This window comes from Pithys albifrons, chromosome Z (genome assembly GCF_047495875.1).
Source record: "Pithys albifrons albifrons isolate INPA30051 chromosome Z, PitAlb_v1, whole genome shotgun sequence".
In the NCBI taxonomy this organism is placed as follows: Eukaryota; Metazoa; Chordata; class Aves; order Passeriformes; family Thamnophilidae; genus Pithys; species Pithys albifrons.
In genome coordinates this window covers 2,831,926-2,847,277 of record NC_092497.1, presented here as the reverse complement: position 1 = coordinate 2,847,277, position 15,352 = coordinate 2,831,926, and the positions used below count along the sequence as shown (strand labels likewise).

The following is a 15,352-nucleotide window of genomic DNA, read 5'->3' as shown; positions in this document are numbered from 1 at the left end:
TTACAGGTTGTATTGTTCAAGACAGTCTGTCTGCTGATGACACCAAGTCGGGAGGGAGTGTCAACCTGCTGGAAGGCAGGAGGGCTCTGCAGAGGGATCTGGATAGACTTGAGAGATGGGCTGATTCCAATGGGATGAAGTTCAACAAGGCCAAGTGCCAGTTCTTACACTTTTGCCACAACAACCCCCTGCAGCGCTCCAGGCTGGGCACAGAGTGGATGGAGAGCAGCCAGGCAGAAAGGGACCTGGGGGGACTGAGTGACAGGAAGCTCAACAGGAGCCAACAGTGTGCCAAGAAGGTCAATGAGATCCTGTCCTGTATCAAAAATCGCATGGCCAGCAGGCCCAGGGCAGTGACCCTTCCCCTGGACTCAGCGCTGGTGAGGCCACACCTTGAGTGTTGTGTTCAGTTCTGGGCCCCTCAGTTCAGGAAAGATCTTGAGGGGCTGGAGCAGGTCCAGAGAAGAGCAACGAGGCTGGTGAAGGAACTGGAGCACAAGTGCTGTGGGGAGAGGCTGAGGGAGTTTAGCCTGGAGAAGAGGAGGCTCAGAGTTGACCTCAGCACTGTCTAGAACTACCTGAAGGGAAGTTCTGGCCAGGTGGGGGTTGGTCTCTTCTCCCAGGCACTCAGCAATAGGACAAGGGGGCACGGGCTCAAGCTCTGCCAGGGGAAATTGAAGTTGGAAGTCAGAAAAAAATTCTTTGCAGAGAGAGTGCTCAGGCATTGGAATGGGTTGCCCTGAGAGGGGGTGGATTCACCTTCCCTGGAGGTTTTTAAACTGAGATGGGACTGGAGTTGAACCAAGGGTTGGACTTGATCTCAGAGGTCTTTTCCAACCCAATCGATTCTATGATTCTATTCTATGATTCGATTCTATGTCACATATCCCCATGAAGTGAAACCCATTCCTGAACCAATCTGCTCCACCTCTACAGGTATTGACATCACCTTATCTATACATCTAACCTTAATTTCCTCACAGAAGTTTTAAGTGGGACTGATCTACTTCCACTTTTCAACTCCAAAGAAGTGAGACGATGGGATACAAGGGAATTGTCTAAGACAAAACCATCAACAAGTTACAGTTCCCCCCCCATAAATATCAATCCCCTTATCTGATTTCCACTATGGGAGTCTCACAGTTGCAGAAAACCACAACCCATGAGTACATACAACTTTTCACTTTAGGTTCACAACCCCAATTCAGCTTCCACACACTGCAGTGAGCAGACACATGGATAGGCAGTTTTTTTCTGGACAGATGTGCTGAGCCCTACTCCATTAGCACATGTCATTAACAAGCATACAATGCAGTTAGCACCATTTTAATTAACTTTGCATTGAGGGACAAAAACAGGGTCTAGGTTGGTGGCAGGAGCACTTTACTGGGACAAGGGTAACAGTGCACCCCTGGGAGGGTAAAAAGGCCCTGCTGCCCCTTCTGCAGCACTACAGCTGGGTTGCCAGCTGTGCAAATAAATGATGTTACAGTTTTCCAGTGATGTCATGCATACAGGGCCCTTAATTTCCTTTGCAGGAAGAAAATAGAGGATTAATACTAATATTGGTGTTAGCTCTTTCTCGAAAAGGCACCGGGAGACAAATGCAGGTCATTTAGCCACTTCAAAGTCATGAATGTTCAGTGGTCTGGATTTGTGATCGGTCCTTTTCTTTGAATTTCTTTTGTTTTTCATCAGTCCCTGAGCGCTGACAAGTGTCATGTTCTAGGACCACCTCTGCAGCCTGAGGATCCAGCAGGCAGAATAAGATACTGTGCTTGGGTGAGGGTCAGCATTTTGTAGCCCCAAGCCCCTTTGCTGGGAAGCACATCATGATGTAAGCCAGCAAGAACCGTAGATTAATGACATTTCTTAACCACCTCTTGAATTTCTTACTCAGTATGTAGTGGCTTAGCTCTTAGGTGTTTGACATCATAGAGAATTATAATCAGGAAAGTTTTGGTTCCTCAAAAAGATCTGCTCCCAAAGTGAAGTTTGGGAGGGCTGGATTGACATTTCCTCCACAGGGTCAACTGAGACCCCAGCCCTAGGCAGACACTGCAGTGTTTTACCAGCTGCACACCTCAAGAGTTAATGGTTTTCCCCATCTAGTGTACAGGATTTTAAACATGAACTTTCTGCAGAGCTTTGCAATAACTTTTCTTTCTCATGATTAAAATACAAACTCCTTGTATTCCTGCTGTTCTTGCACATTGAGATGTACTTTGGCAGAGTTTTGGCCTCTCCATGGATTGATAGCTTTGCATTCACAATGCCCTTATTTCCTTCTTGGTCAAACACAGGGTGTAAACCATGACATTCCCATGTCTCCCTGTCAAATACTGGCATTGGTCATACATCTCCCTTCAGACATGGACAGGATGCCCCAAAGGTCTTCATCTAAGCTGTTGCATAGTCTGGTCATTAAGCCAAACTAAGATGCTCCTGCCACGGAACTTGGAGCAACCTCATCCAGTGGAAGGTGTTCCTGCCCATGGCAGAGGGGTGGAATTAGATGGTCTTACAAGTCCCTTCCAGCCCAAATCGTTCTGTGATCTGTGCTACTCCTTAATTCATTTTTTGGCAGTGTTTCCTGAATTTATCACATGTATGGGCAGAATAGCCTCAGAGAGAAACGGCCAAACAAAAGAGGGAATAGTGGCTCCCAGTCTGAACATGATTTTGCTGTGTGATACTCTGCTCACAGAAAGACACCTACATTTAGATGCTTTTAAGTGGCAAACAACCCCACCCCAAGGTCAAGCAAAGTCTATTCTGAGTGCTCAGAACATGGCCAGGGTACAGTAATCTAAAGAGTTAATATGAGAACACTTGACTTTCAGCCCAGTCTCCAAATCTTGCTTTTCTCCCAATGGACCAAGCAGAGTCAATACAAAGCTTTAATACAGTTACTGATACAGACTCTTTTGTTCCAAATATTATCTCAATCAAGTGGAATTTAGTTCACTTATCTCCTCTGGTAGATATTGAATCCCCATCTGACTGCACTGTTCAGCTATCCAGCACGAAGTCTTCAGAAACCAGTGAAAGTTTCAGCATGATAAACAAGGCTGACTTACTAGGAACTGCAAATCTTTAACTGCTTTTCTCAGGCATATACAAGCTCAATAAATGAAATTATAGACTAGATTCTTTGCTGAAAATAAGCATTCAAAAATGGTCATTTCAAGTGCAAGATACCGACAGCATAAAATCGGTATTGAGTTATATTGCAGCGTCTCTGGAAGAACTTCCATCCATTTCCCTGCCTTGCAGAAAGAGTTGATGCTATAAATTCCTCCACGCAATGGAGAAACACTTGCTTGAAAATGGCTGTTAAAGTTATTGTAAAGCTGTAGAGACTGACAAGTGGAGACTGAGATCCTTTAGCTGAGAGCATGAAAAATTCCCCTGGCTGCATAAGGAAGGAGTATCTCCAGGGCAGAAAAGTGCTTTGGCTGATAAATTCAGGTTTTCCTGACTTCAACAACATGGGACTGCTCAGAACCAATTATTGTAGTGACTGTAACTCCTATTCTCACATTCATCATATGGAGAATTCAGCTGGAGCTCATGGAGGTGGCTAAGTGTTGTCTAGAAAGCATGGGCCTTGGTAGGAGAAGGGAAGGAGTGTTGTGCCACAAGAATGATTAAGCAGATGGAATGAGACAGAAAAGCTAGCAAGGAGTCATGGAAGAGTTTGAGTAAGGAAGAGGGAAAGCAGAAGACAGAGGTCTCTGAAGAGAGGGTGTCAGAGAATGGAGCAATGGGACAAGAGGCAACAGGAGAAAACTGACACCCTGAAGCTCCACCTGAACATGAGGAAGAACTTCTTTCCCATGCAGCTGAATGGGTTCCCCAGAGAGGATGTGGAGTCTCCCTCACTGGAGTTATTCCAGAACCATCTAGATACAATCCTGAGCCATGTGCTGTGGAATGGCCCTGCTTGAGCAGGGAGTTGGGGCCATATAACACACTGTGGTCCGTTCCAGCCTGACACACTGATTCATCTTGAATATAAACCCAAATCCACACCAACTGCTTTGAAGCCATGGTTCTCAGAGTTGCCTTTGGATGCATCTGTTTAACAGGATGCATTTACTTCAGAAGCAGTAATGGCTGTTTGCACTTCACTGCACTTCCATTTGGGAATTCACTGATTATTCTCAATATTCACTTCGTGTTGATTCATGCAAAGCACCAATCACTCTGGCTCCTACTGAAGCACTTTGGAGTGTGTTTGTCTTGTAGCACCTGAAGAGTGCCTTGACATTTATGCAAAATACTTGGAAGTTTTTAAGGGCCTGTGCTGACTGCTATGGGTTGTATTTCCCAAAATGATGCTCTGTGCATGTGAACATACCAGTTAAATACTTGTTATGGTTACAGTTAAACCAGGACCAACCTTTACCCACCATGAAGATGGGCCTTTGAAATCACAGCCTGTTTGTTTTTAGTGAGCCACAATTTAGGCAATAATCTCTTGTCATACGTAAAATGAGTCAAATTCTCCTCTCATTCACTCTGGAGCAAATCCTGACTAACTCCATTGACTTGAGCACAATGGCTTTGGATTCGTACCGGCAAACTGTGAGCAGATTTGGGCCTCCCACATTATGAGAGATTGCTTACTCTTTGTATGCTGTATGGAAAGCAGCTTTTGAGTCTGGCATGGATGCCAAATTAATTATTCAAAGCAAAAGACAGGGATTTTTTTCCACAAATATTTGGACTGGTTGCACACTGTTATACATCTTGCTATTCATAGATTATACAAAGAATTGCAGAATCAATAGTATCTTGAGTTTTGAGATGTCACAGACATGTATTAGGGAAGTTTCCTGCAAACTTCCTGCTAGTACACACTTCCTGCTCATTATCTTAAGCTCTGAAACATCATTAAGCTCTTAAAACACAAATCCAAAGCTGAGCACTGTCCTGCCTGTTATCATGGGCAGCATAGTTGTGGTTTGGAGTTAGTTTTACTTCATCAGCTATTGTAAAAATCAACACTTCATTCTTGTGCACTGTAGGAAGCCAAACTCAATTCATCTGGTAGTCCAGCTATCACTTAAAAGTGCTTTGCCTGAGCACCACCAGGAAAAAACATCCCAACTCTTTTCTGGAACAGCAAAGTAGAATTAGCTTAAAATAAAATTGACATCTTTGTTACTCAGGTTTAGATTGTGTTGGAGGAAAACACTGTGCCTCAGGGGAAAGAAACATTAGCGATAGAAACCTGTTCCATTTCTTTTGTCATCTTTCGGAGGCAAGAAAGGCCTGCCAGGACATGGCATGTCTCTGAATCACAACTATTGACAGGAACATTAGGCACTGCTGTCCAATGGGAAGAGTGTAGCGCAGTCTAGGTAAAATATGGAATTGATTTTATCTGCAGCACTGAACAAAGTCTGCAGTAGAGCAACACATCTGCAGAATGCACATGGAAGCAATTCCCCGCTGTCTGTCATGTCTGTGATTAGAGGGATGGAACAGCTCTCCTATGAGGATAGCCTGGGAGAATTGGGATAGTTCATCCTGGAGGAGAGAAGGTTCTGGGGTGACCTACTTGCAGCCTTCTAGTATTTGAAGGGAAGCCTATAAAAATGCTGAGGAGTGACTTTGGACCAGGGCCCAGAGTGACTGGGCAAGGGGGAATGGCTTCACACTGACAGAGGTCAGGGTTAGATGGGATATTCAGATGGAATTCTTGGCTGTGAAAATGGTGAGGCCCTGGAATGAGTTGCCCAGAGAAGCTGTGGCTGCCCCATCCCTGGAAGTGTCCAAGGCCAGGTTGGATGGGGCTTGGAGCAACCTGGGCTGGTGGAAGGTGTCCCTGCTCATGACAGGGAGTTGGAACAGGATGATCTTTAAGGCCCTTTCCAACCCAAACCATTCTGTGATTCTTTGATTCTATGTCAGCAGACTCCACTTTTTCTAGTCATCTGGGCATCATGAGAACCAAAAGCAAGAAGCTCTCCCTGCTGCCAGCTCCAACCCTCAATACCTAGGCAGGAGGAAGAGCAATTTTACCAAAGATTCTTTTTTTTTTTTTTACATACATACACCCAGTATCCTTGGCCTGGAGGCACTGCAGCAGTTGGATGCTGGGTGTTTCCTGACGTAAGCAAGACAAGACAATCCTCACAGTTTTTTCCCAGGGAAAGGCTAAGTTGTTTTCACAGAGGAAAACACACCGGTGATAACATGTTTCAAAACTACTCTGCCTGAGGCAGTGAGTCCAGCAGGAATTTGTTAGGGGAGAACAGCTGGCAAAGCCACTGAGTCAACAGCTGGCAAAGCCACCAGCAGGTGAGGACTGGATGATAGCATGAGTAGGGACAGCCACCTCACAGCAGACACACCAGCTGCAAGCTGGAGGGTGACTCTGTGCCCTTGGCAGCTCTCCAAGGAGGAACCAGCATGTTTTGGTCCTGGGAGCTGATTTCTAATTGTGTCAGGTTGATGCCTGTCAGAAGCTTGTTACAAATATAAGTTATGTGTGTTTCTTATGTGTACATGTGCATTGTTAGATGTCATTAGGTTGGATGGGTTGAATTAGGTTGGATGGGTTTGAAGTAACCTGCTCTAGTGAAAGGTGCCTCTGTTCATGGCAGGGAGTTGGAACTATGTGATGTCTAAGGTCCTTTCCAACACAAACCATTCTAAGATTCTATGAATTAACCATAACTCCTCAATTTAAGCTTTCATGACATCCAGTTATTACTCTCCAAATATCACCTTAAAAAAAAGAATTAATAAATAAATAAAAATAATTGATATAAGCTTCCCATCTTGTTGCCTAAAATCAGAGAAATAATTCTCTAGACTGTGTTCATATAGAAAGGTAAAACACCCAGCTCTTTAATAAGACACCTTAGGTGCACAAAGATGGCATATGCACATATACACACAGGTTTTACAAACTTACAGTATCTTCTAATTATAATATCTAACTATTACCTCATGGGGATAAACCCAGGTCTAAAATTCTCTGCCCCCCTGGTCCTCCTTCAGGCATGCCTCCCTGAAACTGAGTCAACAGTCACAATGACCCCGTATCTCCACCTTCCTCAGTATCTTCTGTCCTATTTGGAATTATTTCAAGGTCTCTTGGCCTTCTGAATAGTTTTGACTGGGGCATATCAAGGAATGTTGGATAGATCTTGTTCTAGTACACTCTCTTCAGACTAGCTGCTTGCTAAAAAAATCTCTGTCTACTGAAGTCCTTGAGAAGGAAACATAAACAACATTTTGGAATTTGCTACAAAGGCATTTAGTTGAAAGCTCTATCCTAAATTACCACAGAAAAGTGCTAAAAGCTGCATTAAAATCTGTATACTTATGAACTTTAAGGCATCCGTGTCCTACCTCTGCCTTCTTTACAAATATGTCCTAATTAGCACTTACAGTTCACAGAGCAAGTCTAAATGAGACACTACTGTGATATAGATATGAAATGGAGAACACTAAACTGATGCTGATAAATGCAACAGATCTGAACATCAGAGGGTGAAGAGTCAAAAAACTTATTTTCCAACAGCCACATTCAATTACAGCAACAACACACAACTATTTTGTGCTATGTGTCCAGTGTGTCTTGGAGTAGATGTAAATCCATCAACGAAAGCCACAATTATTATTATTTTCAGTCTTTAAGTGTTTCCACTCAGGTATTTGTGTCATTGTGTCACACAGCAGTGTCCTGCAAGGAAGAAAACTCCCTCTGACCATGCCTGGGGTACTATCTGCACCCACAAGGCATTGAGAATAAATATTTCTTGAAGCAGTGATAGCCAGACAAGAAGAGGCCTTGACCAGACAAAAATACATTGGGAATCTGGAAGTCACATGCTGGTTGCACATCCTGGAGAGCTGAAATAGAACCCCCCAGTAAATCACTGCATTCCAGGACCAGTCTTGACACCAAACCCATCAAAAGTCTCCACTTTGCTATTCAGATGAAGAAACCATCTCACCTAAGACTGTGGGATTGACCTAAAGAGGAATAAAATACTGGTTTGCCCTGCTCTGTTCTTAGTCACTTACAGCCCAGTACTATTTTCTGCCCAGACTTTCTATCCAGATTGAGGCAATTTTGCTGTTTTAATGGAAAGGTATTCAGTTACTAGTCCAAATTCCCAGGGACAGGATGATAAACAGCTTCACAGAGGGCCTGGAAGATGTATATTTAACAAAGTATAAGTGGGAACAAAACTAATGATCCTTAAAATATCAGTGCAGTCCTGAAACTGGGAATTTGGTGCACCCATGGAGGCAACTGCTGTACCTGTGAGCAAAGGCAGCTCCTCAATTCTCTTTCTAAAACCAGAGAACGAAGAACTGTGCAGACAGAGTTTGGATGTTCTAAAGACACAGGAATCTTGATTAGTTTCTTAAGGGAGGAAAGGGTAAAGGAAAAAGAGAAAAAGGAAAAGGAAAGAAGGAAAAATTAAAACTGAAAAGGGAAAGAAAAATCTCCAGATCATTTTTAATTATTCCAGGATGACTAAATTCTAGTCCTGGATCCTCTAAAGGTCACCTTCCTCAGAGAGGACACCTTGGATGCTACAGATAATTGAATCCAGGCTGATGGGATACATGAGTTGAGGGGAATACAGCTAGAATTGAATATATTGATCTGCATTTAACATCTGCTTCCCAGTGAAATCTTGTTCAGTTTGTCCTCAGGTTCTCAAAGATATTTTCTGTTAAAGTCCAAACCCAAACATTCAATCTAAACGTAGCCACAGGCAATTAAGGATACAAAACTGAGTGTATAAAACTAAACTTGCCATTCCGTTCAGATTTGAGTATTTTGGGTGTGGAGAAGAGCAGCAATGCTGGAAAGCTGCAGCTCCTGCTCTTGGGTGTAGGTTTTACAGGCATCAGCTGTGCCGTGCCTTTGGCAGCCTGGCACCTGCAGCTGTTCCTCTATGCTGTTTTTGGTGCTGCCAGCTGGACTGAGCCATCCCAAATGGATCATGTGTGCCTAACAAGAATGAATTCTGCATATGCTTGGGGATGCAGGGTCCTGCCTGGGCAGAGGGGGAGTGGTGGGGGTACACAAGTGCTCACTCCCCCCCAGCTCTGTGCCTGCACTTGTTAAACACATACTTGCAAAAAGAAAATGACAACTGAAAGGGCCTAAACCTTTAGATACAGCAAGAGCTTGCTCCAAAACATTTATTTGCACTCATGGCTTTATGATACTGATTTTCCATGCCAATGACAAATGGCAGCCCTGCTGCAGGTTGATGGCTGATAATGGACAATGAAGAGCTGCTGGGATTCCTTGCAAAGCCTCATCCTCAGCATTTTAATAATTCATTTCCAATTTGTAAGGCCCAGTTTCAGCATAACACCTCCTGGGGACTACACAGCTATATGGTGGGGGGAGTGTCTAATAGCCAGGCACAGAGATTTTGATGACTACATAAAAATATTAGCAAGTGCTCCTGAAACTAATCAACACTTAGTATCACAGCTAATGTTTATGGGCCTGTTCTGCCACACAAGGTGGTAGTTCATAGAATTATAGAATGGCCTGTATTGGAAAGGACCTTAAAGACCACGTAGTTCCTACCCCCTGCCGTGGGCAGGGACACCTTCCACTATCCCAGCTTGCTCCAAGCCCCATCCAGCCTCGCCTGGAACACTCGCAGGGATGGGACAGCCACAGCTTCTCTGGGCAGCCTGTGACAGGGCCTCACCACCCTCACAGTAAAGAATTTCTTCCTAATATCTAATCTAAACCTACTCTTTGAGTTTGAAGCCATTCCCCTTTGTCCTGTCATTATATTCTCTTGTAAATAGTCCTTCATCTTTCTTGTAGCTCCCTTCAGGTACTTGGAGGCCCCTGTCAGGTGACCCAGAGCCTTCTCTTTTCCAGGCTTGTACACTCACCTAATAAACTCTAAAAATTACCTAAACCTTTCAAAATTCATGTTTCATGTGGTCAATTGCAGATATGGAAAATGCTGAGAGGGAAGCAGGCAAGATCCACCACAGCTCCAAGGAGGGTTCAGCATCACCTTCTCTCAGTTGTATGGTTTCTATCTCCCACTGGATCACAAGACATAAAATTGCCACTGGCACAAAACTCTCTTCCAAATGTTTTATGCTTAAAACCAAAGTTCATTGTAGCAGCAAGGAGAAAAAATTCTATCTTAATAATCAAAGCCTCATCTGGGGAAGATCAGAGGGTGCAGAGCACAGATGAGGTAATTTCACAACTGATGATGATCTATCATAAAAGTATGAGAGACCTCTCTGCAGTTCTGTATAGAGCACAGGGAAAGAGCTGGTGACCACACAGCACTTGCTCTCCTCCTCCTCCACTCTGCTGCTAAATTACATTAAACAGAACTTAGCAGTAAACTCAGCGTGTCCTGAATGCTTTCTCTGTTGCTGCAGTCACTAAAGGAACATGATATGATAAATACAGAACACATCAAAAGTACCTATGAGCAGCTTGTATATCTATTTACAAATCAACAGTGGGTCTTTTCCCCTTCCATCAGCATTTGAGGCAATGTGTTAACAAAAACATGCGTTTCTTGAGTAGCTTTCTTCACTTTGTGATCAATCAGCACTGCTAAGACCACTGTGCAAGAGGGACAAACCAGCAGTGTTGCACAGAGACACAGAAACATTTAGGTTAGAAAAGCCTTCTAAGATCATCTAGTCCAGTATGGTCAAACCACCACTAACCATGTCCCCAGGTGCCACATCTACACAGTTTTTGAACACTTCCAGAGACAGTAATTACACCACTTCCCTGGGTGGATAATATCCATACCTGAAACTTGGTAGGAAAAAAAAAGAGGGATAAAAAGAAAAAAAATATCATTGATAGGACCACAAAAAAGAAGATTGTGTTCCTCTGAAATGAGATATGCTTGTATGTGAGCTACATCAGAGGGAAGCTTGAACATCTCCTGAGTCAATATTTTGCTGTGACACAGGACAGGAGAGAATATCCTACCATCTACCACAGCCTGTGCATGTCTGGGGCTGGAGTCACCAAGGTGGCAGCTCCAAATTCAACCAGAGGGAAGACCCATTTAAAGGCATAAAAGCAAGTTGAAAAAGGAAACATTTTCTTTCTTCCTACCAACACAGAGATATCCATGGCTGGATATCCTTTCTTCATGATTCTGTGACCTCAGACCTGAGCAGAAGGATAAACAATCAAGCCAGTCTCACTTTTCCCAATCACCCGCAAGATCTGAGACATGAAGAGAAAGCCATGGAAAAAAGAAAGAGTGAAGTTCCTGCAAAGGGTTGAATTCAGTTATAAGACATCCATTCTGAACCTGAAGTATTTAGCACCTCTAGAAGCTTTAATGGTGTTTTGAGCAGCCAGGTTGCTGTGTGAACATTTTCTGGATATCTGCTACACTTTAAATCCACTCATTCCACTGATTGAATGTATGCTGTGCTCTATTATTTGCAGCTCAAGACTGCAGGATGGTTTGCGTTGGAAGGGACCTTAAAGATCATCTCATTCCATCCCCTGCTATGGACAGGGCCACCTTCCACTAGCCCAGGTTCTTCCAAGCCCTGTCCACCCTGGCCTTGCACAATTCCAGGGGCAGCCACCACTTCTCTGGGCAACCTGTGCCAGGACTTGATCACCCTCACAGACAAGAATTTCTCCCTTATGTCCAATCAAATTTACCCTCTGAGTTTAAAGTCATTGTCCCTTATCACGTAAAGACCTTGGTAAAAACTCTCTCTACATCTTTCTTTTAAGCTCCCTGTAAATATTGAAAGCCCACAATAAGGTCTCTCTGTAGCTTTCCTTGCTGTACTGTATAAGTAACTTTGCAAACACTTATTAATAAATAACTAATCTCATTAACACCAGGATCACAGGAATGGACAACAGCTGCAACTTAGTTAAAAATGCCTGCTATCTCTGCTTTAATTTTCTCAGATACTGTATCACCCAGTCACTTGATATCTTTTGTTTTCCTCTCTCTAGGAGCCGGATTTGCCTTGTTGCTCAGTCATCGATTGAATGTGATGGGGGGATCCCTTTTCCTGTTTGCTAATACAGTAAGATAAAGAGGACATCAGATGACACAGGCACCACTGACTCCCTGCTTATAAAACATTTATAACACCTCTCTTTTCTTTTTTACAGCAAAAAGAATCACAGTTTGTGGACTGAAATACACCTCTACTGAATATTCACCAGTTGCAGAGGCAGCTGACATCCCCAAAGCTTCTACAAGGCTTTTGGGAGGTTACATTATTCTCCAAAGCCTGGCCAGAAACAGTCATTTCACTCAATGGTCCCTTGGGAGAAAGCAGCAGTGGCCTCCAAATAAGTCACACAAAAAATCTGCTGGTTTGACTCAAAATAGTAAGAGCAGAAGCATGATACACAGCAAAGGGAATAGTTGAAACTCAAGCAAGGGGATAGGGCAGTTTGCTCTTGAGCTTCTGCTTTTTGCTGCCAAACGGCATAGTGGCAGGATTTCCCTGCTGGGAAACATCAGTGGCTCATCGATTGTGCATGTCCTACTCAACATCCTTCTCTCCCTTTCCCTCTGTTTCTTCCCTCACACACATGTGCACTTGCTTCCATGAATATCTGAAAACTGAGGGTGCTGAGACACAGCTCCACAAGGAGAGTCCATGATCCAAGGGAGCAACCAGTGGTTCACCCTGTAGGCTTTTGCCCACATGACAAATCTCTTGGCGATCCTGGGAAACAACAGGAATAACTCTTACAGGTTTTGGATCAAAGTTTTAAATTTCTGATAGGAAATAATTAATTTCACAGTATTTCAACCTCAAGCTATCAGCTTCCCTGCAGAACTTGTTCGCAACTAAGCAGAATCAGAGAATCACAGGATGGTTTGGGTTGGAAAGGATCTTAAAAATCATCCCATTCCACCTCTTGCTATGGACAGGGCTACTTTCCACTAGCCCAGGTTGCTCCAAGCCCCGTCCACCCTGGCCTTGGACACTTCCAGGGATGGGGCAGCCACAGCTTCTCTGCCCTACCTGTGCTAGGGCCTCACCACACTCACAGATAAGAATTTCTTCCCAGTATATAGTATCAGAAGACCATGAAGAGATTACTAGAAATATTTGCTGAAACTTCAGTCTGTGAAAAGTGCAAATTATTATCCCTCAAGTATAAAAAATGTAGTATGGGATGAGAGATCTGCTCTTCCCCTAAAAAGCCATCACAAATAAAGTAGGTTTTGTGCATGGCCTCAATACAGCATATATGTGAGGAACTCACTTCTCTGTGTCAGGGTCACTGAATCATGTTTCTTTCTCAGTACACTCATATGGCACCATCACAGAAAACCCACCAGTTATAGTCAACTCAAAGCCACACCACAAGTGTGAAGTGCTTTATACTATTCCTTAGACTTGGTTCTCCCACTTGCCACATCCCAGATGTGCTACTACTCTAATTAGCTGATGGGGAAACCACAGTGCTGAGAGGTTAAGTGTCTTGCCACAGTCATGCCAAGATCCAGTTGGACAGTTGCTGGTACCATCCGTCAGCATCCATTACCTCTTTGCTGCCCACCTCTCTCATGAGAAGGTAACTTCTCTATGCTTGGGAGGATCCTTCTAGTTGTCCAGGGCTTTTTCTTTTGATCACAGAGCTACACTGTGGTATTCTAATGAAACTCAGTGCATCATCTAAAACCTTAAATCATAGAATCAAAGCATCTTTTAGTTTGGGAAAGCCCTCCGAGAACATATAGTCCAACCCTTTCCCAGCACTGCCTAGGCCACATCCATACTGATTTTATATCCCTCCAGGGATGGGGACTTAACTACTGCCCTGAGCAGCTTGTGCCAGGGCAGGACAGCCCTTTCCATGCAGAATTTTTTCCTAATATCCCATCCAAACCTCCTCCAACTTGAAGCACTGCTCAACATGCATTGAACTAAGTACTGTCCATGTGTAAACCAAGTGGACTATTTATTGTAGGGGCACAGTATTAAGGTGCAGAGGCAACTGTTAGTATTTTCCCAGCCTATTTGGTTAGTTAAAACAGCCAGAGATTCAGTGTGCTGAACCTCCTGCCTTTACATCAGTCCCATGTTCCACTGCCTGGCCATCTGGTTGCCAAAATCTCTGGTGTGCACCCACTTGAGTAGGACTGTGCACCTTTACTATGGATCCTGCTTATACAGGGTGAGCCTGCTGATTGCAGCTTCTGAACAGCCCCACAATGCAAATATTAATTAGGAGAATGTAGTTACAGCAGCACCACACACATGGCAAAGTGGTCTCATAAACTGAGAAGCTTCTACAGACTCAATCTGTCTGTGACACCTCATATACATAAAATTCTTATTGAATTAGAAATAACCCCTGCATAGGAATAACTAGTGCCTGCACCCCAGGAAGGATCCCAACAAGGGCATCTGCAGGTGCCAACAGTGTCTGCTGAGGAGGAGAAATGAGAAAGGATGGAACTGACCTTTTTTTTTGTTGTACTCGTCTTCTGTTGCATTGGAGGAGTCCGAATGATAGTCCCGAAGCTCCTTTTCATACATCTCCAAAAAATTCTCATCAATCTTTCCTTTCTTGGACTTGTCACCTTTTTTCTTCTTCTTTTCTTTGCTTTTTTTGCCTTTTTTCTTCTTTTTCTTTCTGCGCTCATAGTCATCTTCATCCTCACTGCTATACTCTCTGTGCTTTTTCTTTTTCTTTTTCTTTTTCTTCACTTCCTCATTAAGCTCAGAGTCCTCAGACTTTGATTTCTTCTTTGGTTTTTTCTCCTGGCTTTCATCTTCCTCATCTTCCTCAGCTACCTCTTCCACTACCTCCTCTTCCTCTTCCTCCTCCTCTTCCTCCTCTTCCATATTGTTCTTCTCAGTCTTTTCTTTCATGTCATTATTTTGCAGCCCTGCACTTTCAGCTACACTCTGGGACTGCCTTAATCTTCTGCCACGTTTCTAATTGCCAAAGTACTTTAGTCCCCCTCTGCCTGCCTAGGATTGGGCTGCCCTTGTTTCACAATGTCCTTCTGCCCCACTGGCTCAGTGTAGATATATCCTGGATTCTCTTGTCCTTCCCAACCCACAGGTGCCAACAGCTCACCTCCTTCTGCCCCTTCCTGGCTTCCTTCCCCTCCTTGACTGAGGCACTTTTCTCTGCCTTCTGCCTCTCCTTGTCTTTGGGTTTTCTCCTTTTCCTTTTTATTATTTATTCATTGGCCTGAGCTGAGAACTTTCTCATTTTTTTTAGAGCTGCCTCAGCCTCTGCTCAGGGCCAGCTGATAATCTGGGTCTACAATATCAGGATGTGCCAATCAAGGTTGTAGCTCCCTGGAAAATCAGTCAGATCAGGGCACATGGTCAA

General features: G+C 43.8%; 1 protein-coding gene across 1 annotated transcript in view; it reads right to left on the bottom strand.

Moving 5' to 3' along the window:
* LOC139684625 (lipoxygenase homology domain-containing protein 1-like) overlaps positions 1-14,880 on the bottom strand; it is a 102,557-nt gene extending 87,677 nt beyond the window's left edge. The window contains exon 1 of the mRNA XM_071580755.1: positions 14,469-14,880. Within this exon, the coding sequence (XP_071436856.1) occupies positions 14,469-14,880 (412 nt within the window). The remainder of the gene's footprint in view (positions 1-14,468) is intronic.
* Between the last annotated feature and the right edge of the window lie 472 nt (positions 14,881-15,352).